Here is a 27890-nt window from a genome sequence, read left to right on the forward strand (position 1 = left end):
TACTGTCATATAGTATTTTATACCTGTTTTTCATTTAGTCTCTAATGTCTCATTAATAACTATAATGATCATATCAAGGTGTGCCTTAACCTCCTCACTGACTGAACTGAGGTTATTTGAGCATGTCAGGAGAGAGACTCTCTTCCACCTGGTTGTAGGAAAGCTCTTTAAATTTGTTAGCATAGCTAGCTAACCAGATGCTAATAACAACAGATCGCCACTGGTGCTTACAACTAAAGACACGGCCACGCAAACACTGTGGCATGTGTATGGGTACTGCAATATTTGAAGAGCTAGAGCGGCGTTTCCCCAAAACGAACAACTCTTCGGTTCTCCACGAATCACAACAAGTCACCCAAATCAGTGTTAAAAAAGCGGGAGGCGCCGAAAAGCGACTCATTTGCTATCACTGCTATATAGTGTATATTGGTTTGTTTCCAAATATTCAGATTAAAGCTGAGACTCCACAGATTATTTAAGTATAGTATCTAAGCGATCCGATCTCGCAACAGGGGAAGCAAACACAGACATCACAACACGTACCTTTTTACGGAGCTTTTACGGGAGATCGTCTCACCGTAGCTGTCAATCTGATCAAAAGACGTGTTCAATGGCATTAAAACGAGAAAAACGCGGCTGAATCGGTTGATCCATAGGTTAATAATGTATCTGTGGCTTTGAAGCAATTTGTTTATAATCCATAATTCCATTTTTATGTAAAAATACAGTTAGCTGCTAATGGTAGCCACTAGAGTGTATGCAGCTTCCGGTTTTGGCTACGCGTCACTCTCACTCCTTATTTGGTCATGTGTGTGTGTGTTATACTCAAGCCCCCAGGAAGTGCGCCGGAGTCTGATGAGAATATTCGTTGTGGCCAAACGGCGGTACTACACTTCCTTTAGGTTGCTGGGCCCGTAAACACTTTTTCCCATTGACTTACATGGAGAAAGAGTGGTCTGTAACAGTAATTTTTTTTAAACTAAATAAACAACCCAGTATGAACACCTGTTCTTATTATACATCCATGGTTATACTGCGCTGGACTGCCGCATAGCCAAGACCGGAAGCAGCAGCCACTCTGGTGGCTACCATTAGCAGCTAACTTTTGCTCTGCGATTTTTACATAAAAATGGAATTATGGATTATAAACAATTGCTTCAAAGCCACAGATACATTATCAACCTATGGATTAACCGATTCAGCCGCGTTTTTTCTCGTTTTAATGAACACGTCTTTTGATCAGATTGACAGCTACGGTGAGACATCTCCCCTAGAAGCTACGTAAAGGTACGTGTTGTGATGTCTGTGTTTGCTTCCCCTGTCCGAGTTCGGATCACTCAGTGATGATACTATATACCTAAATAATCTGTGGAACCTCATCTTTAATTGGATATCTTGTATGTGCAGCTATGATAAGTAATAAGGGTACTTTTATCTTGAGTTCTGTGCCAAAGTGCGTTAGCATTTTTCGCTCAGGGGTCATTTAGATGCTTCTTATGAGACTTGTGTTTTGTTTTGGTAAAAAATGTTGTATCGTCAGTTAGCTAAGATTATTTCCGTTAATCTGGTATAACACATTAATAGGTTCTTAAATATTAAGATCTCCTGAGACACAGTGTCGTGAAAAAAAAAGTAAAGTACCCGCCGGGACTTTGGGGCTTAACAGGTTAAAAAAAACGCAATATATACCGCAGGGGGGGGGGGGGAAATCGCGATGTCAGTTTTTTTCAATATCGTGCAGCCCTATATTGAAGTCAATGGAGAGAGAAAGATTGTCTTTCGATCCCGTTTGAATTGTGCCACGAATTACAAAAAAAAAATGTTTTCGTAAAACTGTGAAGTAACACATTTGTTTGTGTGAAACGCTCAATGAACTACATCTCTGGTCTCGCAGAACAACACACGTCACCAAGATGGCCGTCACTACTGTCTAGGAGACTATGCTCCAATTCAAACACTGAGTAAGTGCATTGAACAAATCAATGACTGGATGTGTCAGAACTTTCTCCAATTAAACAAAGATAAAACTGAGGTAATGGTTTTTGGAGCCAAGGCAGAACGTATAAAAGTTAGCGCTGAGCATCAGCCTGCAATGTTCAAACCAACAGATACAGCCAGAAATCTAGGTGTAGTCATGGACTCGGACCTGAGTTTCAACAGTCACATTAAAACAGTTACTAAATCAGCCTACTATCACCTAAAGAACATATCTAGGATTAAAAGACTAATGTCACAGCAGGATCTGGAAAAACTTGTCCATGCTTTTATCTTCAGTAGACTCGACTACTGTAATGGCGTCTTCACAGGTCTCACTAAAAGATCTATTAGAAAGCTGCAGCTGATTCAGAACGCCGCTGCTCGAGTCCTCACTAACACTAAGAAAGTGGACCACATCACTCCTGTTCTGAAGTCTTTACACTGGCTTCCTGTGTGTCAAAGAATAGATTTCAAAATACTGCTGCTGGTTTATAAAGCACTGAATGGTTTAGGCCCAAAAGACATTTCTGACCTCCTGCTAAATTATGAACCATCCAGATCTCTCAGGTCTTCAGGGACTGGTCAGCTTTCTGTCCCCAGAGTCAGAACTAAACATGGAGAAGCAGCGTTCAGTTATTTTGCTCCAAATATCTGGAACAAACTCCCAGAAACCTGCAGGTCGGCTGCAACTCTGACTACTTTTAAATCCAGCAAGAAGACTTTTCTTTTTGTCGTTGCTTTTAATTGAACTATTCATATATTAGACTACACTGTAACTTTTATCCATGTATTTTTTCTTTTTATGTTTATTTTATTAGCTTTTATTTGTAATGACTGATTTTAAATGCCATTTTCTTAATGTCTTTCGTTTTTTGTAAAGCACTTTGAATTGCCTTGTGTTGAAAAGTGCTATATAAATAAACTTGCCTTGCCTTTCCTTGCCTTGTCAACAAAACGATTGACTACCCTCACTATCACCACAAGGAAACACGTCCAGAAGAATGTCATGCAAAGCTGCCTGCCTGCATTCCTTTGATTCTCTCTGAACTGCCTGGTCTTTTTAATGTTTAATGTCAACCATTTGTGCAGAAAGCATGAAGTAGAAAAGATCGACGATCGCCGATGCTAGCATTAGCATTTCTCCCCCGGGCATAAATTGTGTATTATAGAATGATCACACCGGTGACAGTACTTTTCAAAGGGTTCACGAAATATGACTACTACTCTTACTGCAGGGGTGCCCACACTTTTTTGGCTGGTGAGCTACTTTTGAAATGACCAGCTCACCGAGGTCTACCAACCAAAAATAAAATCCCAAATCGCAAGGGTTGCTGAATAACACGTTTTATTTATACATGGGATAACTACAATAGGGCTGCAACAAACGACTCATTTGATAATCGATTAATCTATCGATTAATGAAACGACTAATCGACTATTACTGTATGCCTTGCACAATTTCTCAAACGCTCTTATTAAGCCATCAACTTTTAGATTTAGCTTGAGGTTGTTTTCGGCATGTGGAAACTAACAATGAAGACAATAAAGATGAATACTTGATTCAAAAATACATATATTATTAAATTAACTTAACAAATTGTGAAAAAAATTAACATTGCTTTTTATTTAAATTAAATAAATAATATTTCACATCAAAAGAAACAACAATGTTTTAACAAATTGTATTAAATAATCTGATGACAGAACTGTAAACAGAATAGCTGAAACTTTAACAAAATAAAGAGTAACTCAGTTACCTCTAATCATTAACCCATGTTTGTATAATTGAGTTAACTCTGTGTGTTGCTGCTAGCATACACAACACCTGACGTGGAAACGTTACTCGTGGATGGGGGGGGCTAGAGCTACACACGAACGCGCACATGACCAATGAGGGCACGAGATACATTTGTGCCCAGATACTCAGATGGAAGGCTGACAGGCAGGTAGGCCATCCAGTTATTTTAGCCAGGCTCATTACGCAGACATGCGTGCCTCTGTTACTACCTCGTAGTAACACAATGGCGACCGGCGGCACACCTGCGGCTGTACCGCTTGTAATTAGGTTCAACTACAAAAACTTCGAACAAAACGCCGGCGGCACCAACAAAAGGAGCGCACACTGCAAAGTCTAAAATATCAAAATCAAGGATGCTGGCGCAACAACGTCGAATTTCATCAGGCACTTGAAAACTCACCCGGAGAGGTTAGTCACATTAACGCATATGGACGGTTAGCAAACATGTTTAGCTCAGCATCAGCTGTGTAATGTTAACTTAGCTTGCTACTAGCTTTGTAACTGAATATTTGAAAAGATTAGTGAATTGCTTGTCACACTTGTTTGAGTTGAGTGGCGTTGACATCCAACTCTTGACATGACATAAAAAAGGTCGGTAACGTTAATCATTACGTTCCGCTGCCACCATCTACTGGCTAACATTAAACGTGGAAAAATACATAGTTACATACATAAATACATCTGTCGGTTTATAAGCAGGTTACAGGTTTATTGTTGACCACGTAACGTTAATGTTACAGGTTTATCAGGTTACCATTACACTGGTTTTGAGTGAGAGGATAGAGGAATATGTTTATTAATAGTAGACTTAAAATATGTCATTAGAGACCCAGTGTATAATAACACAGTAAATGCTTTGAATTTTTTAGATATAGCTGTGCAGTATTCTTAACAGACTGGATAGCAGCAGACAATAGAAGGCTTATTACAACCAGAAGAGACATGAGACTTTTATTTTTTTAGAGACTTGAGACTTGACTTGGACAAAAAAAGACTTGTGAACATCTCTGGCTCCTAGATATGGCTTCATCATACCGGCCCCTAATTGTGATGCAATAGCAAATCAATAACAACAAAACATTCTATGGAGCCAGGTAACACCTTTAAATATTTTAAACTACGCAAAATATCTAATTACATTTTTGTTTATCATATAAAATCTACTAATATGCATATATACATTCAACAAGTCATTTCAATTAGCCCCCACTTAGATCCCCCCCAAAGTTCATGCTGCATCAGTGTCTTTTGAGGCAGGAGACAATAGTCAAAAAGGTATCAGTGTAGTTTGAAATAGAGAGGTTTGTGTATGGAAAGATGTAAGAAAGATAGTATGTGTGTGTGCAGGGGATACGGGGTAGGGCATTGGCTAGCTCTTGGCTCAGTTGGCTTCCAGGAGTAGACAGAGCTTACTAATGGGCCTTTGCAGGATGTTAGTCTTGGTCTGAACTAACACACTTCTGACCAGACCTTTGGGTCCGGGCAGGGTTTTAACCACACGGCCGAGGGGCCATGAGTTCCTTGGTGCTGTTTCATCGACGATGACCACAATATCGTTGGGTTGAAGATTCCTTCTAGTGTTCACCCACTTTTGCCTTTGCTGCATGAGTGGCAGATATTCTTTATCCCACCTCTGCCAGAAGAGGTCTGCAATGTATTACACTTGTCTCCATCTCTTTCTGATGTAGAGGTCATCTTTGCAGAAGAGTCCAGGTGGTAGGAGTGGTTTTGTTTTCAGCTGCAGCAGGTGGTTTGGTGTGAGGGGTTCTAGATCATTAGGATCAGCAGACACAGTTGTGATTGGTCTGTCATTGAGAATAGATTCAACTTCACAAAAGGCAGTTTGTAGCATTTCATCATCCATGACCTGATGTTGAAGAACTGAAAAGAGTACTTTTTTCACCAGCCTGATCAGTCTTTCCCACACTCCTCCAAAGTGTGCTCCTGATGGGGGATTGAACAGCCACCTGACTTGCTCAGAGAGCAGGGAATCCTGGATCCTTTTGTGATCAAGCTGGTTTAGAGCAGTCTCCAGTTCTTTCTGAGCGCCTACAAAGTTGGTCCCACGATCTGCCCTGATTGTTAGAATTGGTCCTCTTCGACATGAAAACCGCCTTATGGCGTTGATGCAGGAGTTAGTATCCAAGGTACTCGCCACCTCCAGATGAATAGCTCGACTCACAAGGCAGGTGAATATTACCCCCCACCGCTTCACCTGGCCTCGACCTCTTTTAACCACGATGGGTCCGAAATAGTCAATTCCCACATGAGAGAAAGGTGGAAGGTCTGGAGCCACACGATCTTCAGGTAGGTCAGCCATTTTTTGTTCTCCAACTCTAGCTTGCATGCGTCTACAAAAAACACAAGCCTTTATTATTTTCCTTGCAGAAGAGTTGGCAGAGGGTAACCAGAATTTCTGGCCTAGTCTGGAGAGCATGTGGTTCCTCCCAGAGTGTCCGACCTGCTGATGAATGTCGCGTAGAATCAGTTTGGATATGTGGGAGTTTTTTTGGAAGGATTATCGGGTTTCTCAAATGTACTGGCATAGCAGATTTACTTATGCGTCCTCCAATCCGTAGGATACCTTCATTCAGAATAGGATCAACTTTGCGTAAGGGGCTGTCAGCTTTAACATATTTTCTTTTCCTTAGCAGCATCAGCTCAGATTCAAAGTAGCGCTCTTGTTCATAGTGAATGATGGATTTCTCTGCTTCCTCCAAATCCTCCACAGATAGTCCTGGTTGTCATTCTGCTGTTTTGGAGCGGGTCACTGGTGCTTTAGCTCTTTTGGATTGAAGCAGTCTTTTGAGTTTCAACAACCAACCAACTGCTCTCTGTAGTTTTTTCCAAGAGGAGTAGTGTTCAATGAGGTCGGTGGTTGCACAGTTATTTATTTTCAAGCCGTTAACAGAGATGTCCTTTTTAATCTCTGGATCATTAAGGAGGATGTGTCCAAGATCCTTTGGCTCTTCGGGCCATTCACTTTCCTCCTTTGAAAGGAAGTCAGGGCCATTCAACCATCTTCTGGACTCCAAGAATAGTTCAATATTCAATCCACGTGATGCAAAGTCTACTGGATTGTCCTTGGAACTTACATGCCTCCATTAGCTTTCTTGGGACAAGTTGTGAATCACTGCTATCCTATTAGCAACATAGGTATGGAATCTTTTTGTTTGGTTGTGGATGTATTTTAGTACTGATGTACTATCTGTCCAGAAGGTTGATTTCTGTAGTTTCATGTTTAGTTCCTTCTGTAACATCCTGTCAACGTTTACAGCAAGTGTAGCAACTGCAAGCTCCAGTCTGGGAATGGTGATTTGCTTCAGAGGATTGACTCTGGACTTCCCGAAAATGAATGACACATGAGTATCTCCTTTGTGGTTCGTGAATCTAATGTAGCTTGCAGTGCCATGCCCTGTTTCACTCGCATAACAGAAGTGATGCAGCTCAGCAGTCCTTATGAATCCAAGATGTTCAGGCTTCATGCACCTGTTCACTTCAAATCTGCCCAGCTGATCTAGTTCTGCTATTCATCTTTGCCATGACTTTGAAGGGTGTTCTGGGATAACTTCATCCCATCCACACTTCTCAATGCAGAGTCCTCTAAGGATTTGCTTCGCCTTGAGGATGAATGGTGAAAGGAAACCGAGGGGGTCTTGAATAGAACTGACAATAGAAAGAACTGTTCTTCTTGTAGGAACTCTGTGTTCGATGGCAGCAGTGAAGGTAAAATTATCTCTCACGATATTCCACTGGATGCCTAGAACTCTTTCTAGAGGTGTTTTGTCTTTGTCCAGATCTAGTTGCTCAAATGGTTTAGCTCTGTGCACTTCAGGGATGGTTCTAAGTAGGGGTGTTGAAAATAATCGTTTCTACGATGCATTGCGATGCGGACGTGGACGATTCGGTCTCGATGCAGTGACAGAAGATAATCGGTTATAGAGTAGTAACGTTGCTTCCTGATTTTCCGGCCGCGGCTTTACTATAACGTTTTTTCTGTCACTTTAATATCAAATCGGTCGGTGACGCAGAGATCAGGGAACATACGTGACAGCGGCACAGCAACACAGCAACACAGAGCAGTCTGCTTTATCCACCAACACAAGAACACCAGTCCAGAACCAGCAGCAGAAGGACCCGCTCTGAATCACTCCGTGTCGCTGCGGCTCAGACACAAAGGGATTTATGTTTTTCAAAAATAATCGCGTTACAATCATGTCAGGTTTTTGGTGGATTTAATTAAGTCTTGGATTGCAGAGTATGAATGTCCTCTAGCTATTTTCAGACGATATATACGTGTGTAAAGATTGTGAAGGCAGGAGGAAAAAAGCTTCCGCGATCACCGTCTCCTCTCCGTTCCTCCAAGCCCCGCCCCCTCCCTGAAAATAATGAGTGACAGGCTGATAGTGACCCGATAGAAACTTTATTATTCACTTAATCACTGAGATATAATGAAGCTAATTTAATCTCATACATTCATGGGATTCATGTAACAGTAAGACAGAGAATGTAAGTGTGCACCCACATGCAGTATTTTAGTTTGTATATGCTGTTGTAAATACTGTCTGCTGTGTTCAGACTCAAGTCCTGTGTGTGATGCCTCATTCAGGACATTCAGTGTCCTTTTTTAACAGAAGACCGTTGCTAGAAGCTGCAGCTAGACTGCAGGAGCATTAGCTTTTTGTTTTTGAGGATGGAACAACTTCACACACGGAGGCTAGACCTATACAATCCATTTATTTTGGTTTATAAATTAATGTCAAGACATTTATGTAATTGATTTCTGAAGCACTTTCTAAATAATAGAAAGAGAGTTCATATGTATTTACTGCATGTATGCATTGATGGAAAATAAGCCATGTGCAGTAATATAGAAAATTGATGATGCAACGCATTGGTATGAATCGTGATGCACCGTGATGCACCGGGATATCGAACCGAATCGAAGACAGGATAATCGTAATCGAATCGAATCGTGAGACCAGTGAAGATGCACAGCCCTAGTTCTAAGCACGTCTTGGCTGTTACTCACCCATTTGGTAAGAGTAAATCCTCCTTCGGCACATGCCTTCATTAGATCCTTGGTAAGGTCGATAGCTTGAGTTGTAGAAGCCACAGATTTGAGACAATCATCCACATAAAAGCTGCGCTGAATGGCTTCCAGTACTTCCATGCTGTATTTACTGGTATTGTCTCTTGACACTTGTTGTAAGGCAAAGCTGGCTATGCTTGGGGATGGTACTGCACCAAAGAGATGCACATTCATCCGATAGACCTCCTGTCGTTTGCTGATGTCTCCTTGAGGCCACCGCAAAAACCTGAGATAGTCACGGTGGTCTTCCTGTACTTGTACTTGGTAGTACATTGCTTCAATGTCAGCCATCAATGCAATTTTCTCCTGACGGAAACGAAGCAAGATGCCTAGAAGGGGATTAGTCAAGTCCGGACCTTGGAGGAGTTCAGCATTAAGGGACTTTCCTTTAAATGAAGATGAACAGTCAAATACAACCCTGAGTTTCTTCTTTCTTTTATGGTAAACCCCATGATGCGGTATGTACCAGAGCCTGCCGTCTGATCTTTTTGAAGTTGATCTTGTGGAACCTTTTCGGCATAGCCCTTGTCCAGTACCTTTGCCATGAAGGCTTTATATTCTTCAGCGTAAACTGAATCCCTCTTGAATTTCCCAGCAAGGTTGGCTGTGCGATGTAGTGCCATGTTGTAATTGTTAGGCAGGGCCAAGTCCTTATCACGGAAGGGTAGAGGTAAGTTGTAATGTCCGTTTTTGATGATTATTGAACTTTCAGCCAAGTCCATGAATTTCCTGTCCTCACATGACATCTCTTTTTTCCTCATATTCCTTTTCAGGGAAATCCTGGTTATACTGTGAGACTAGCTGGTCCCTCAGATTATCCAGTGAAATTCTATTGACGGTTGCTGACATTGTTTCCGAAGTATCTATAGCAGTGTGAGATTTGAGGGGCCCATTGACCACCCATCCAAACTAGGGCTGCAACAAACGACTAATTTGATAATCGATTAATCTATCGATTAATGAAACGATTAATCGACTATTCGGACTATTACTGTATGCCTTGCACAATTTCTCAAACGCTCTTATTTAGCCATCAACTTTTAGATTTAGCTTGAGGTTGTTTTAGGCATGTGGAAACTAACAATGAAGACAATAAAGATGAATACTTGATTCCAAAATACATATATTATTGAAATAACTTAAATTGTGAACAAAACTAACATTGTTTTTTATTCAAATTAAATAAATAATATTTCACATCAAAAGAAACGACAGTGTTTTAACAAATCGTATTAAATAATCTGATGACAGAACTGTAAACAGAATATCTGAAACTTTAACAAACTAAATAATAATAATAATAATATATAATATTTTTATAGCGCCTTTCAGGAAACCCAAGGTCGCTTTACAAGTCGGGTAGGGGGAGGAGTAGGGGAAAAAAGGCAGATAGGTTAAGGGGTGGGGGGGGGAAGTAGCGGACAAATAAACCTATTAAACTAACTATACAGTGGGGAAAGCCTTGGTAAGAAGGTGCGTTTTGAGGGCTTTTTTGAAAATGTCCAGGGTTGGGGCGCTGCGGATTTCGGGGGGGAGAGAGTTCCAGAGGGGGGGGGATGCCACACTGAAGGCTCTGTCACCAAAAGTCCGCAAATAACTCTGTTACCTCTAATCATTATGTTTGTATAATGTAGTTAGCTCCGTGTGTTGCTGCTAGCATACATAACACCTGACGTGAAAACGTTACTCGTGGACGGGGCTACAGAGCTACTAGAAAGACAGTCGAACCCGGTGCATTCCTCCGTCTGGATGTGGAGCACTTTTGATAAATGTTTAGACAAATAGCTTGCGTTACCGCCCTTACATGCTAAACTCTTATTCCACTTTTGGTAACGAGCATTCTCCACATCGAGACGGGTAAAGTTTAACCACCTCGGAGCGCGTTCTCTCCGCCATCTCCCACGTGTGTGTGTTGCTGCATGTTGCAGCTGCCCGTGTGTAAACTGCCCCGCCCCCTCGCAAGCAGGCGGGGGAGAGAAAGATCGAAAATACATCATAGACGCATTTGTTTGTCTTTTTGCATATTAGAAACGAGTTGGCGACACTAAGACTGCGATATAATGTCTTTGTAGCAATAATACATGACATATATTTTTTAAATGTCTCCAGTACCGATACAAAGACCAATAAAGTTAGAGCTTAACGGGGCGTAAAACACACGTGATGACGTCACCAACGAATCGACGACTGAATTAGTTGGCAACTAATTTGGTAATCGATTTTAATCGATTAAGTCGATTAGTTGTTGCACCCCTAATCCAAACATTGTCTTCACTGCATATGGTCCATTTCCCTGACTGTGGATTATTTCCCAGAGTTCCAAGGCTTTGGGAATATTCATCCCTATCAGCATTTCTATGTCTGCATCAATTTCCTTGATTTGGATCTGACTGAGATGAGGCCATTTTTCAAGATCGGAGTGTGTGAGAAGGTTTTCCTTTGAGACAGGAATCTTAGTTTGTGTATACACTTTGGGCAAGTTGATAAATTGTCCTCCATCTATGTTTCCTATTTCCAGACCTGTGATTTCATAGCTTTTTGTATTCCTTTTTTGTCCCATTGTGCGGAGTAGAATTTCAGTCTTTCGTCCTTTAGTATTCAGTTGGATCATTAGGTTTTCAGTACAGAGTGTGGCCGTGCTCCCAGGGTCAAGAAAGGCGTAGGTTTGAATATACTTGCTTCCTTTTGCTGCTTTAACTTGCACCGGAACAATAGCAAGGGCACAATCCTCACCTGCCCCTGTTGACTGATCAGCTGATACCTTCGCACTGTTGATGGACGCTCGCTTTGGTTCTGTTCTACTGTTTTGCAGGGTGACATGTTTTGAATTTAATTCATCAATATGCAGCAGTGTTGGATGTTTCCTTTGGCATGTAAGACAGTTTAGCTTCAATGTACAGTCTTTGCTCATGTGACCCTTCTTAAGGCAACCAAAACAGTAACCATTTGTCTTTAGATAATTAACCTTTTGGTCGTGGGGCTCTAATTTTAGTTTTAAGCAGTCCACTACTGCATGCCTGCCTTGACAGAAACTACATAGGGGTGCAGGGGCAGCTTTGATGTAGGTGGGTTGCTGCACCTTAAATGCCTGTAGCCTGGTGTCATAATGTTCAGTTGCGGCGACATCCGTGGCAAAGCTACTGCTCCTTTTAGGTGTTCTGAGGTCAGTTGTCCTATTGTTGGTGATTATCCTTTTAGTGGGATTTGAGTCTTTAATTTCTCCAAACACTGGGTGTAATAATATGTCAGAATGCTTTTCGGTGAATTCGACCAGATGTTTGAATCTAGCTCTGATGTTTTTCTTTTGAAATTCTTCGTACGCTGTAGTGTGCCATCTTTCCCTGAGCTTATATGGTAGCTTGGATACAATTAGTCTTAACGTTGATGTGACGTCTAGCTCATCCATGTACTCCAAGTCCTGCATGGCGTTAAGGCATTCTCTTAGGTATAGTGTGTAGGCATGAAGAGATTGTCCATCATCTGGCTTGATAGCTGTCCAGTTGAGTGCCTTATCCAGGTAAGCATTTGCCATTTTCATTTTATTTCCATAATGTCTCTTTAAAAGTTGCATGGCCTCTGAATATCCTCTTTGTGCATCCGTGTGAAGACAGCTACGGACCAGATCTCTGGCTTGACCTGATGTAAACTGTTCAAGAAAGTAGAGCCTGTCCTGGCAGTTACTAGTTTTCTCTTCGATTAGGTATCTGAATGCATGCATGAAAGGTTGATAAGAGAGTGGGTCACCATTAAACACGGGCACCTCTCTCTTAGGTAGCAGGGATAGATTTGGTTGCATTATCATGAGATCAGCTATGTCCTTTTGTCTCTGTGCCAGGGTGTTGAGGTTTTCCTGAGTAAAAATGTTGATTGCAGGATTTTCCAGTTGTGGGCTTGATGCACCATTTGCTTGCCGAGATCTTTTATGGAAATCCACAATTGTTCTATGTAGTGGAGTTTTAGGTACAGCAGCTACTTCAATAAATTCCAAGACAGAAGTGTCTGTATACGTTTGCTCCACCTTGTCCAATGCACCTTCATCTAAATAAGCGTTCATAGCATCCCCAAGATGATCATCCTCAGTTGGGCTGAGAAGTACCCTCATGTTGGCATCTGCTGCTGCAATCTGTGATTCCATCTCCACCTTTTCCATTTTTGATTTGAGAATTGTTTCCTCCAGTCGCAGTGCATGCATGTCCTTTAAAGCAGCAGACTTAGCCTTCAGAGCTGCCCTTTCTGCTGATGCTAACTTGGCAGCAGATGAGGTCCTTGATGTTGTCGTCCTTCTGGAGGCATTGGAGATACTGTCAAGTGGATCAACTTGTAGTTGTGCAATACGGTCTCTTCTCCATGCTTTAACTTCCTTTGCAAAGTAATTAAAGTTCATCATTCTGGGTTCATACCCGTCTGTTACATCAATGTCCTTTTCCTCTTCAGATAAGAGTTGTTGGAGAGCATTATGCACTTTATTGAATTCATCCATAGCCGTTTTAAACATATCCATGCAATCATCAACATCATCAACATTTCCACCGTCAGTGAGCAGGGCTTTAGTTTCATTTAGTGTTCTTGTGCACACGCCAAGTGTCCCTCTGCGTGTGGCTGTGAGGGATTTTAAAAGATCCTCTGCCTCCATCGCAGTTTTAGGTTCAGTCATTTTTACTTGAGAGTTGCTTTTAATTGTATTCAATCCCTTTGATCAGATTGCCTCTGCGTTAATCCATAACGCTGTTCTCCGCAGCGTGCGTAACTATTAAATAATATAAGCTCCTAGATATGGCTTCATCAGTCGCTCCTCTGTTTTCATTGAAACAGCTCCTTATATCCGTTAGCGCAGCTAGCTAGCACCAGATGCTAACAACAACAATGCACGTAAGGTCTCTCTCTCGCTCGAGCCAGAGACACACCCTCCCGGTCCTCCCGATGGCCAGTCGGTGCCTGCCGGTGAGCGTGGAAGTGTGGTCTGCTGCCGCAAGCGGACGGCAGGAGCGGGGCTGTCACCATCAGTTTGTAGATGGTATTTTAAACTCGATGCGCTCGGAAACTACGGGGCGGCCGAGAAAAAAAATACACATGCGTTGATCGCGTTAAAATAATTAGTGGCATTCATTTTTTTGCGTTAACGCGTTATTATCATATAATATATATGTACCATAACTGGTACGCAGGTTATGTGCGTAATCTGAAATGCGTACCGTCACTTGTGTCACAAAGCGCATTTGCCTACCGACGTACTTGTGAAGCTTTTCCAGAAGGCGGTTGGATCACCGGACGACAGAGTCGGTCTCCGTGTGCACAGACAGGGCTGCTGTTAACGTCGGTCTGTACTAGTGTTGCACGGTGTACCGATACTTGAAAGGTACCGCGATACCCTGCCGTTAAAAACGGTACGATTCCTCCGTTTCATTAGTATCGGTACTTTAAGAATGACGGGGAAAAGTACTCCCGTGAAAAAGCGCCGTTTTAATAAGAGTCGTGTGTGTTCAGCGCTCTGCTTCCACTCTCTGCACTGCAGCCGTGCCTGCAGTCCCGCTCCTCTCAAGCACGTTCTAAGTCCCTCCCCTCTCTCGTGCACGCGGCCACGCGCTAGCTGCCAGAGCATGTGAGAAAACGAGAAGCATGGCTGCAAGTGGGAGTGCAACTGCCGCTGTGCCTCGGCTTGTTGACAAAAAAGACGCCAGAAGTCTGTGAACGGGCCATTCAGGTGTTCAGAGCAGAGCTCCCTGTCGGAGCGGCAGAGCGTGATGTGCACTGAACATTTTTTCTGTCGCAATATTATCGTTGAGCAAACTTAACTAGCAAACTAGCATCACTATCTGCTAACGTTAGCTTTAGCCTTCGTTTTCTATTAGTTTTTTTCATAGGCTATAAACGGCGGTGGTATAAGTATATATCTTGTAGGGGTCGACCGATTATCGGCCTGGCCGATTATCGGGGCCGATATTCCGCATTTGACCGATTATCGGTATCGGCCTTTTTTTTATAATATTGCCGATAACACTTTGGCTCTGATGCGGCCGTTTCTCTGGCTGCAGTCACCACTCTCTGTACACAAGCAATGTCCCGCCCACAGCATTATCTGATAGGCTATTATCAACACTGAAGATTTTCCGGGAGGGAGCCAGACATAGAGGCGGGACCTTCTCAGATTACAGGCAGGTGCGAAGAACGCAGACACAGACAAGCAGCAGCGCTGAGCGGCAGAGCCACACATGTGTTTCGAAGGTAAATCAGTTGAAAGCCGAAGTTCAATAAACATCCCCATCCCCTCAGCTGAAGTTGCAAAAACACCACGATCTATTGATCCAATTCTATCAGCTTCCCAGTTACACAGGGACGCGGGAAGTCAGTCAGAGTTGGGGGTGCGTGCAGCGTCTCGCAGCGGAGTAACTGTGGTGTGGGGGGGGGGTGCTGCGAGTGGAGCCTCGCAGTTTTTCAGGTTGATATGTGAAGCTCATTCGCTAGCCAACATGTATTTAGCAAATGTTTAGCAAAATATTAGAAGTGAGGCTACGAGACTAACGTTAGGTCTACTGTAATAGCCTCACTTTTAATAGTTTGCAAAACATTAGCTAGCACTAGTGTTTTGCAGTTGCTAGCAGCTTATTGGGATTGTATGCTAGACAGACAGATATAATAAATTAAGCATTATTGTTGGTTAAGCATGTCAGCCTGCAGCCCCACTTCTTGTCTCTCTCTAACTCATAGCAGATGCCTGCACTAAAGAAAAGGGCACAGAGAGGAAACCAGTTGTAAGATGTTTAAAGGTTCATTAAACATAATATATGCTTAAATGCATTTCAAAGAAGTTGAGTTGTGTTGGAGTTTGTGTTATTCTACATTTTGACACCAAGATTTTCTGATTTTACTGCAAATGTATATCGGTTCCAAATATCGGTTATCGGTCTCCTTGATTACTAATAATCGGTATCGGCCTTGAAAAAGCCATATCGGTCGATCCCTAATATCTTGTACTTGAGTAAAAGTAGAAGTACCCAGGTCTTGTACTTGAGTTAAAGTAGAAGTACCAGAATGTAGGAACAATCCTGCAATCAAAATGTTCCTCAAATAAAAGTACAAAAGTATTATCATCAAAATATAGTTAAAGTAGCGACAGTAAAAGTAGAAGTGCTCAGGTCTTGTACTAGAAGCACCAGAGTGTAGGAATACTCTGTTACAGTAAAAGTACTGCATTCAAAATGTTCCTCTAGTAAAAGTATTAAAGTAGCGACAGTAAAAGTAGTCATTGTGCAGATTGGTCCATTTCAGAATAATATATATGTTATGTTTTATAATGATTGATCATGAAAGTGTTCTCAAAGCTGGTAAATGTGCAGCTAGTTTGAATGACTTTGTATACTGCAAGGTAGCTTGAGGATTTACTCCAGGTGGAACTAAAGTCTGATTTAACACTTGATTATATTTCACATCATTCATCCAGATCTGTGAAGTAACTAAAGGGATTAAATAGATGTAGGCGAGGAAAAGTACACCATTATTTCTGAACTGTAGTGGATTAGAAGTACAAAGTAGCAAAAGCAACATTGAAATACTTAAATAAAGTACAAGTATCTCAAAATTGTACCCAAGTAGTACTTGAGTTTATGAATTTAGTTACTTTACACCAGTGGCTATAAAGATAGAAAGACTAAGCCTTGCACAGAGGCATGAAAATACATTTTCAAAATGCTCAACAGTGCTGCCAAAATGTTAAACTCACTGCTACACAATTAAAATAAATGCTTTTATATATATTTATATTAGATGTGACTCTTTGGCGTTTCTGTTCTTAGTAACACTGCTGCTTTAGTTGTTCTGACTGCTAAAATCATCTGTTATTCCTAATTTTAAAGCCGATATTCCGCGTTTCCCTTTTTTTAAGAAAAGTATCGAAAAAGAATCGGAATCGCAATTCTTGACTTGGTATCGGTATCGAAACCAAAATGTTGGTATCGTGACAACACTAGTCTGTACAACGGAATTGGGCCAAAACGGAGGGAGACTCCCCCCCCTTCACTGGAGAACTGCGCTAAAACAGCTGATAACAACGTTCACACTCTGTGGTCACGAAGTACTCCACTAGCCCCCCCCCCTGTCGACTTTCCTGAAGTACTCCCCCGTTGATAGAAATCAACACGTAATGAATTAAGACCCCACGGTTTGATGATTGATAGGTGTCTGGGCTGTCTTTCATTTTGACAAGCAGATTTTTTTTATAATAAACATATACTGTATGTTAAATGGATATATCCGCCTTCTTTCATTTATCTTTCCATTCCCACAACAATATACATAAAGAAATGATATACCATTCGAACTATGTCCAAAATATGCCATTTATTTATGTATATTGTTGTGGGAATGGAAAGATAAATGAAAGAAGGCGGATATATCCATTTAACATACAGTATCTATTAGGGGTGTAACGGTTCACAAACATTTCGGTTCGGTACGTACCTCGGTTTTTAGGTCACGGTTCGGTTCGGTACGTTTCCGGTACAGCAGAAAAAATTATCACAAAACATAACATATTTTTTTTTTAATTATTATTAAACTGTGAATAATGTATTCACTCAAATAAATACAAAATATAATAAAATAAACATTAAGGTGCAGCATTTCGATAAACTGAAATAATCTGTATTTGAACTTTACTGTACTAGTACTCACAAAACATAAACTATTAGTTTAGGGTTTTTAATTATTATTAAACTATGAATATTCACTCAAATAAATATAAAATATAATCAAATGAACATTAAGGTGCAGCTTTTCGATGAACTGAAATTATCTGTATTTGAACTGTACTGTACTAGTACCTAAGCAGCCAGTTTGACATTATGACTTGCTGGTCATTGTATTTTCATGTTTTTTTAAAGAAAAATGTACTTGTCCACATTGCTTGCCGAAAGGGCAGATCAGCTGGCACTAGCAATGTCTCCTGCTGTGGAGAACACCCTCTCTAGGGACAGAGGTAGCAGATACAGCCAGGTAGCGCTTTGCTAACATGGCAACATAAGGATATTTGCCGTTTGTAATAGCTTTGGCTCGGTCTGAACTCTCTGCGAGCGGTGGAGGCTTACATGCTAGCGGGAGTTGGGTTTGCACTTCAGTCTTTTGGTACCGGTGATATTCACGTTCGGGTGATGCCTTTTCAAATGAGTGTGCAAGTTTGATGTATTGCCAGCCGCGTAACCAATTTTAGTTGAACAATGCCGACAAACAGCTTTGGTTCGGTCCACCTGTCTTTGTCCGTCATCCTTGTACGTAACTGCGAAACCAAAATGTTCCCAAACCGGAGACTTCAATGATGCTGGAGGATTTTCGAGCTCAACTTTATCTGCGTTCGCCATTTCGACAGTTCCTCAAATTACTGATTACATTTGAACGCATCCCTCTGACCAGCTCGTCCAATGAAATGACTTGCTCGCTCTATGACGCGTGGAACACAATGGGTGCAAATTACTCTGAATGCTGCGACGCAGCACCGGAGATTACTTCCAAGAAGTTGTTCACGTTCTCAATTTTTTACGTTTAACGTTATATGCGTTCGGTACACGAACCGAAGGGCCCGTACCGAATAATTTCGGTACGGGTACGTGTACCGTTACACCCCTAGTATCTATGTTTATTATAACATTTTTCTGCATGTCAAAATGAAAGACAACCCACACACCTATCAATCATCAAACCGTGGGGTCTTAATTCATTACGTGTTGATTTCCATCAACGGGGGAGTACTTCAGGAAAGTCGATAGAGGGGGGGGGGGGCTAGTGGAGTACTTCGTGACCACAGTGTGAACGTTGTGATCAGCTGTTTTAGCGCAGTTCTCCAGTGAAGGGGGGGGGGGTCTCCCTCCGCAGCCGGTTGGCGTAGTTTTGGCACAAGTCCGTTGTACAGACCGACGTTAACAGCAGCCCTGTCTGTGCACACGGAGACCGACTCTGTCGCCCGGTGATCTAACCGCCTTCTGGAAAAGCTTCACAAGTACGTCGGTACGCAAATGCGCTTTGTGACACAAGTGACGGTACGCATTTCAGATTACGCATATAACCTGCGTACCAGTTATGTGCACCCCTGTACCAGAGCCATATTATTACTATTATATGGCTCTGCCACGCCGTTATCAAAGATGTTCTATTGAGAAGACGATCACTACGTGACAAAAGTTTTCAAAACCGTGGCTACTGAAATCAATCTTACCAACTGCTGTCTGTGCAATATACTCCGCGCGAGTTGGCAGACTTTATTTTGCTTACTTTAACATCATTTTTCATGCTGGGGCTAAGCCATTTGTTGGTATGGGTGTAGCCTACCCCAGCCATACCCTGGCGCTGCCACTGGTGGCACGTATGGGGCGGGCCATTCTGCACATGCGTTAAATGCGTTAAATATTTTAACGCAATTAATTCAAAAAATTAATTACCGCCGTTAACGCGATAATTTTGACAGCACTAATATATATATATATATAGCATATAGCATACATTAATGCTGTCAAAATTATCGCGTTAACGGCGGTAATTAATTTTTTGAATTAATTGCTACTTTTTGTTTGCTAACCAATCATTTGTCATTTTAGTATATATAAATAAATAGGATTATATCTTGACCTTATTTGATGAAAAACACAGGTTGAATGATTAAGAAGCTTTGCAGAGAGTATCTGGTTTGTGGTGTTTTTACCAGCTGTGTTATGGCCGCATTGCTTCCCTTCTGATGAAACAATGCATTCGCTTTTTTTCGTCATAGTTTTAGTCAACGAAATTAACACTATTACCAATTTAAAAAAGGCATTTATTTGAAATGAATATGACACAGAAACAAGGAAACAATTCTTACAATTGGAAGAAGGCACTGGCTAATGTTTGGTGTTCTTGATGAATGATTACCATTCAAATAAAGCTAGGAACACGGCCTGATGTATAAAACAGCACAGCACATGCAAACTGGAAACGTGCATGCTAATGCAGTCCAATAATCATCAGTCTGCATGCTGCCATACAAGGTTCCTCTTTCCTGTTATTAATAATTGAAAGCAGGTGGGAGCTGTAAAGAATACTGTCACTGTTTTCCTGTTTCCTGCCATGGCAGGAAGCTAACTTATCGCTAAGTGGCCTCTGTGTTACAAACACTATGCTTTGTCATTCTACCTTTCAAATTGTTATTCAGATAATTACAGAGACACACAACAAAAATGAATGTAACAACCACTTTGTAATCTTAGACTTTCACTAAATGTGTGTGTCAATGCAGGGTGTGTTTTCCAGCTCTAACTGCTACTGTTGCCAGATAACAGACTGATAACAGGGATGGGACATTCTCACAGTTTTAACTCAACTGGTATGTTATTTCTGGATTTCCTTTATCAAGACACGTAGTGGGAAAGATCCAAATATTCTGTACCCATTGCTTTAGTAATAATTTGGTTAAAGAAATAGATATGGTTGATGGAAACAGAGAGCAAAGGAGCACAATATTAAACTGGAAGTGTTTCAGGTAAAACATATTCACCCTACACTCACTTCGGCTACTTTGCTTCCACATTACCTACTTTTGTGTTCTTATTAACGTTTAAGAGCAGAAGTGCAATTACTTTACTTAGCGTTAAAAGCTTTATTGTGCTCCAAGAATATGTTTCTTAGCCTTAAAAAAGGGGTTATTACTTTTTCTGGCATAAAAATAACCTGTTCGATTCCCAATATGTTTCAAGTTTGGGCAGATAACGCATACATGTATGTGAACTTCTTTGGAGTTATGAGCAACTGTTAGCTGTGTGAAAGTGTCTGGTTGGCAAAAACATGGTAAGGTTTACTCTCACAGGCCAGAAGGGTAGTCACAGGTCTGCACTGCAGGGTATTAAATAACACTTTTTAAAATGACTGTTAATTAGGGATGCACGATATTAGGAATTATGACGTCATCCCGATAAACCCGATACCAGTATTAATAGCCCCGATAATATACAATATATTTTTTGGGTTAAAAAAAAGAAAAAAATTCTGCGGTGTGGGTGGATTGGGATGAGGGGCGCTTGTTTTTCACTCGGCTCCTCCCGTTTTGCCAGTACTGTGGTATACTCTGGTTCTTATCCTACAATTTCACCCTGGACTAGAGGGAAAGCGTTCTTGGACGCCTGTTCAGCTCTGTTTCCTACTATATTCTTCCTACCCCGTTTACCTTGAACTATTCTAGGAGAGTGTGTTGACGTTGACTCGTTGGGCCTTTCCTCCTGTACTCTTTTGTTCCCCAGTTCTTTCCTTTAAACTTAATCTAGGAGAGGGTATCTAGGCCTCCCCACTGCCTTCTTGTGATTGGTTTAGTTTTTCACCCCTGTTCCTTGGTACTAATTTAAACGGGGGAGTGCATTTACGTAGTCTCGTTGTGCCTCTCGGCGTATACTTTGATTTTCTGTCTCTTTGGAGAGTGCCACTACGTTGAGTAGGTTGGGCCTTTTCACTGTTATCCCTCTTCACTAGTATCCCATGTCCCCTCTTCATAATTTCCACCCTATTCCAAGGGGAAGCACAATGGTGCCTTTTCTTTTCAATGTCTGGCATTGTGTTTCTTCACCTCTTACTCGTTTAATATTTAGGAGTGCATTTACGTAGTTTCGTTGTGCCTCTCTTCCTCTGTTTCTGGCTGGTCTTTTCATACCCTGGTTTCTCAGAGAAGAGAAGAAATACTATTCTAAAAAGGAGCTGACACATGTGTCTCTTCACTGGTACACTGGGGGGTCAGAGTGCATATGATAAGGGGTTCCATGAGCGGCATGCGCCGGCCTGTGCCTTTAACCGTGGACTTCTGGTAGAACTGCTCGGGTCTTGATAGATTGAGTGGGGAAGTTCATGAGACCTTGTGTGTGTGTGTGTGTGTGTGTGTGTGTGTGTGTGTGTGTGTGTGTGTGTGTGTGTGTGTGTGGTGTGTGTGTGTGTGTGGTGTGTGTGTGTGTGTGTGTGTGTGTGTGTGTGTGTGTGTGTGTGTGTGTGTGTGTGTGTGTGTGTGTGTGTGTGTGTGTGTGTGTGTGTGTGTGTGTGTGTGTGTGTGTGTGTGTGTGTGTGTGTGTGTGTGTGTGTGTGTGTGTGTGTGTGTGTGTGTGTGTGTGTGTGTGTGTGCGCGCGTGCGTGCGTGCGTGCGTGCGTGCGCGCGCTGGAGCTATGTGCAACTCAAGGCATATGCTCGAACCGGAGCTGACTGGACGCTGCAATCATGTTGCACTATCCGAGCTGAGTGTGCTGACTTTTCGTACAATGTCCCACTGTCTGCTTCCTGCATAAAGTCAAGTGCTCGGCGCAGTTGTGGCGAAATGTCGCTCCTCTGTTTTCATTTAAACAGCTCCTTATATCCGTTAGCGCAGCTAGCTAGCACCAGATGCTAACAACAACAATGCACGTAAGGTCTCTCTCTCGCTCGCTCGGGCCACATTACACACACCCTCCCGGTCCTCCCGATGGCCAGTCGGTGCCTGCCGGTGAGCGTGGAAGTGTGGTCTGCCGCAAGCGGGCGGCAGGAGCGGGGCTGTCAGCATCAGCTTGTAGATGGTATTTTAAACTCGATGCGCTCTGAAACTACGGGGCGGCCGAGGACAAAAAATACACATGCGCTAATCGCGTTAAAATAGTTAGTGGCGTAAATCTTTTTTTATTATCGGTTATCGGTATCGGTATCGGTATTGAGAAGCAGGAAGTTATCGGTATCTGTTTCAAAAACGCAATATCGTGCATCCCTACTGTTAATAACTAAAAAAGTACAGAGAAAGCTTGATTTAATCAATCTCTACAGTGCATAACATTAAGGATTTTGGGAGATGGCCCTGTGGGCCATCAAAGCTAATTTACAGATGGCCCTGAGCCCAATAGAGATTGCCCTGCAAAATGCGCACGGACGAAATGACGCACGAAGGGTTTGGGGGGCCTCCCCCTAGAACATTTCGATTTGTGCAGGTCTTAGATGCTGTCTGGTGCATTCTCTAGACTGAATTATAAGATGAACCACCACAATATTGTATTGTACAATTTCAATTTTATTCTTCATTTCACTTGTTTGTTTGTTTGTTCTTGTTTGTGTTTGCTCGCTTGCATACCCTAATAAATACTTAAGTTGTTGGTCAAGACACTTTCCATCTGATGAAGGCAAATGCCTTCTCAGATGGAAAAAAGTAGAAAACATTACATTCAGTTATAACTGCCAAAACAAACATTATTTACACTATTATGGCCCCTGTTAAAAATGTTTGTAATGTTATCTACTGTAAGTTGGTCGAACGAATGCCTCCTTATCCGTAAACTGACCGAGCAGACCCGAGGAGCCGAGCGCATCCGCGAAGCACACAAAATGGCGACGTCAAAGTTCCCGTGATCCGGCAAATCTAAATATCTTCGGTCAAAATCATTTCCCTTTAGAGCAATACCGCTTCAGTTACGCCACTTATGTGACAGACAAGAAGAGTATGTGACAGACATGAATAGTCAACTCTAATGTCTAACACTTAATGTGGAGAAAGATGTCCTGTATGGGTTGATTGTGCGTTGATCTGTTGGTAATGCCTCGGGGTTCCGGTGGGCATGTAAACAAATGCATAATGCTGCGCTATACTTTGTGGCCTCACCCAGTTGCATAGCGACACTTATTGTTTAGGTGTCTTTTAATAAGCAGGTAGTCCTATCATTAGCTAGAACTAGCTGGATCTGATCGATATGGACATTAACGTGAGTGAAGTCTAATCTGACGGGAGAGAGAGATCAGCTGCTGCTGACGAGTCGAGACTCGACACGCAGCTCTGCATAACCACATGCAGCGGTGAGCGGAACAAAACACACACTTCAGGTTAGAATATCACACATTTATAATTACCTCTCAACCTACCGTAACTAGTTATAGATATGTTTAGTTTGACTGTCGGGTCACTCATTACTGGATCCGCGAGCTGCATGATACTGGTATAATAGATTGCCCGATCGGGCAACCAGCAGGTGAGGCTTCATTGCCCGAGCTAAATACTAGATGGCCCCGGGCCATCGGGTAGTCCTTAATGTCGAGCCCTGCTCTAGATAAAGTAATTATTATAAAAATGAACAGTCTGTGCGGACCTTTGTCCACGCCATGAAAGTTATTACAATGTCAATGTGTGCTTTCTTAAAGAGTCCAGCCTGTCTGGCTTATTGTGTGTATGCTGACTGAGTGGGCCGATATGCTTCAGTACTTTTGTAGTTCCTCATAGCAGAGCTATACACCAGAAGACACAACAACGTTAGGAAAATGTCCCCATATACTTTATGATTTCAAGCCATTTTCCGACATTATCCTGCCAGACATCTCAAAGAAAGCCAGAATAAGTTGAACATGTTTTGTTTTTCATTTGTGTTTACGAGGGCCTTAATAGAAGTGAATCAAAAGATTAAACATCAATGAAGTGTTATCAAGCATTTCTCTTATCATGTTAGGAAAAGTCAGTCAGATAGTTAGTAAAACCACTCAGCCCTAAAGAGATGTTTAAGGCAAAACTTTGTAAATGAATGTTTAATTAATCCCAGAAGGTGGTACACGCAACTGTCAGGCGACACTCACTAAAACAGTCCAGACTCCAGCTGGTAAGTAAACACTTGCACCGAGGTGAATAAGAAAAGCACATTCAAACAGTGAAATGTATGCAAATGTAAAACATCCTAAGAAAAGGCTGGAGTCAGAGTGGCCGGAGGTTCAACAAGCTATAATGCTTTACCCAAGTCCGGTCCCTAAAACTGCCATCAAGTCAATTCCTGTTGTTAAAAAACAGGTACAAATAATGTAAATACATTTACAAATACATACAAGTACCTGACTGTAGAGGTAAAGTTACAAACATGTTACAAGTCAAATTAGCCAATATAATCTGTGATTTTGACATTATTTCTATTTGCAAATAGTCTGCTATTGAAACTTGTAGATCATACAGGCGCCATAATTATAGAACATCAATTGAGATTAGTGCCAATACACATCATCTAGTAATTCTAAATGGGTGTTAAAGCAGGCAACAGACAAGTAAAGCAGCTAGCATAAATGATGTCATATCTTACTTAAAGATATGACAAAGTAGGCAAATGCTGGAAAAAACTAAAACAAAAATGTATCATTCTATACTAATATTTAAAAGAACAATTGACAGTCATTTTGTAACAACTAATCTAGACTGTCAAGCTCATCTGTAAATACAATGACAGTGTTATAAAAACATATAGTAATAATCACTGAAACTGAGGTCTGTATTTAATGTTACCTTTAGGGCATATATTCACTGGTTTCCCCATGTATGAGAGAGAGACAACCATAGCCTACAGGCATGTCTACGGGACAGGTGTGTGTGAGAGGCGGAAACATTCAGCTGAGGCTGCAGTCAGTTTATAAACATTGGCTTTTCAAACTAATGTCAATCATTATGGCCTTGGAGGCTAGCTTGGTAGCTACCTAACATAACCTATGCAGTGTGTTAGAACGTTAGCTTAAGCAATTTCACATCCAATGTTACCGCTACCAGGCTTTCAAGATGACTCACCCCATTCAGGGTTACTTATATCAGGATGACAGTAGCGTACATGTGAAATGTCTGCTTAACAACTAGCCGAAGTAGTTAGCTATTAGCTAAAATCAGCTTCATAATGATAAAATGAGGAGTCCCACAGCCACACCCACAACTGTGTTTACATTGTGACAGGTCACCAGATGTCCAACAATAGACTGAGTCTGGAAATACACACACACGCGTCTTTACTATACCTACAGTACATTCAAATAACTGAAATAGTGGTCAATGTTAGCTAGCAAGCCAGCTAGGCTCACGCTTCATTTCAAAACCATATAGCCTGTCAGCTAATGTTAGCCTGCTGACTAGGATAGCTAACCTAGCTAAGGAACAAAGCTCTGATAACGTAGGACATTCAACATACACGGACATTTGTATTGGGAGGGACTTTTCATTAAGCCGTATATTCTTACCGAAGAGTGGGACCAACACAAGCCGTGTCGGTGCTCTCAATTTCCTGCAAAATCCGCTCGTGCTCCGTTATACACTCCTGGGTCTCATTCTCCGCCATGACTGTTATGTGTGTGTGAGGCCAACACTCAGCTAACACTGCAGCTACAGCGCGCAGCGCGGGCTCTGGCCTGTGGGGGGCGCACTACTGCACACTGTTGACTCTAATTTAATTCAACCTGGAAAGCTGCAGCATGATCAGTTTCTCTGCTTTTACTATTAGGTATGTGTTTGAGTAAAATTAAACAACAAATATTTTATTCTATACTACATTTCTCAGTTCAACAGACACTGGAATGTAATGGATGCCATACGTGTAGACATTGAGATTTAAAAGAAATGTGAATTGGGGGTTTTTCAGAGCTGTATATAAATACATATTATAATTAAATAATGACATTTTTCAGACAAGAATAATTATGGCTATCTTTAATGTACATGTTAATTTGGAAGTGCTATTCTAATGAAAGTGCATTATGGTCATACAGGGCAGGTTGTAAAGTGTTATGAGGAAAGTTTGTTTAAATTGCTCAACATCACATTAAGTTTAGTTAAAAGAGATTTGATACTATGATAGATAATATTGTATAAGCATCTAACATACAAAAGTGGGAGCTCTATTGTTTTGTCCTTGATTGATATTACATTTTAAGAAATGTTATATATTTACACTTCACATGTGAATGAAAATACAGATTGAAAAAAATGCATTCATGCCTAAATACGTTGTTTTTTGTACCAGGCTGCAGATGGTCGATCTCAACCACCTGACAAGCAATACTTGGGGCAAAATGAAAGGCTGGAAATAAGCACTCATTCCATTTTCAAGCTAAATTCTTTCTATATTTAAAGTGGTTTAAGAGCGCATTGCACTAAAAGTACAATTGCACTTTTAGCATTTTGAGTACATCAAAATGTATGTATGGTTTTCTTGGTTGATGGCATCTCTTGATATGTTAATTCCAATTAGAATTTTAAATAATTTGATATGTTACTCAGGTTATCGAGTTTTCCATCAACGGTATCAAATGGAAGTAGAAAGAGTGCGTTGAATATTGCATGATGTTACCTTAAGGTGGTTCCTAGGGGCAGGTCCACAGATTCTAACTCAGCAAATATATTCCCAAAAACCTTCTCTTCTTCTTTGTTCTCCTCTTCACTCGCACCGGGAGGGTCAGGCAAAGCAGCGTGGACCCTGTTACTGGCCATTTATCTTCTGCAGATTATTCGAATGAGGAATACAAATCTGCATGTGTGAAAGAGAAGGAAGCTAAAAAGTGTGTGTGTGTGTGTGTGTGTGTGTGTGTGTGTGTGCGTGCGTGCGTGCGTGCGTGCGTGCGTGCGTGCGTGCGTGCGTGCGTGTGTGTGTGTGTGTGTGTGTGTGTGTGTGTGTGTGTGTGTGTGTGTGTGTGTGTGTGTGTGTGTGTGTGTGTGTGTGTGTGTGTGTGTGTGTGTCATGAAGTCCAGGGCACCTGCTATGGTCAGCAGAAAAAGAGGGAGCAACAGGATAAAGAAACCTTGTGATTCTCTGGACTTTGAAACCAACAAAACTAACTTCTGCTCCCTGTTTGTACATTTGTCACATTTGTTTATTTGATAAACCTTTAAAAAGTCCATGAAGAAGCCTGAGCTGTTTGCCACTGCATAATAAAACAAAGTCAGACCAGAGATAAGTAAGTAAATGAGTAAATAAATGAATCATAAACAACAAGAGCAAAATGGAATGGCCACTGTGAAGCTAAGCTAATGTTCGGGGTGATAACGTTTAGTAGTCTCATTTAGTCATGGATGTTTGACAATAACTTAAATTGTCTTTCTGTAAAAAAAAAAGGGACTAAAACATGCTGCCCAAAACACGGGTATGAGATTATTGTATAAATAGGCAATTGGTGAATATCCAAATAAGATATTAAACTTTTGTATCTCTTATTCATGCGAGTAAAATACACATCACAAACTGGAAGTAAAGAATGTATGCCACACCAGTCCTTACGGGTTTTAGTATTGTCCAAG

The 27890-nt window shown here is 41.5% G+C and overlaps 1 protein-coding gene across 12 annotated transcripts in view; it reads right to left on the reverse strand.

Annotated features, from left to right (window-relative positions):
* The window catches only part of exoc6 (exocyst complex component 6), an 84127-nt gene extending 56969 nt beyond the window's left edge, over positions 1–27158 (reverse strand). For 4 of the 12 annotated variants that reach the window (XM_034108204.2, XM_034108207.2, XM_034108203.2 and 1 more), the window contains exon 1: positions 25841–25958. In XM_034108204.2, coding sequence (XP_033964095.1) covers positions 25841–25938 — 98 coding nt within the window. In that variant the 5' untranslated portion in view covers positions 25939–25958. Of the gene's footprint in view, positions 1–25840; positions 25959–26946 lie in introns of those variants that run through there. The other 8 variants (XM_071206834.1, XM_034108198.2, XM_034108197.2 and 5 more) reach the window with 4 other exon arrangements.
* Positions 27159–27890: the final 732 nt, after the last annotated feature.

This window comes from Pseudochaenichthys georgianus, chromosome 19 (assembly GCF_902827115.2).
Source record: "Pseudochaenichthys georgianus chromosome 19, fPseGeo1.2, whole genome shotgun sequence".
NCBI lineage: Eukaryota > Metazoa > Chordata > Actinopteri > Perciformes > Channichthyidae > Pseudochaenichthys > Pseudochaenichthys georgianus.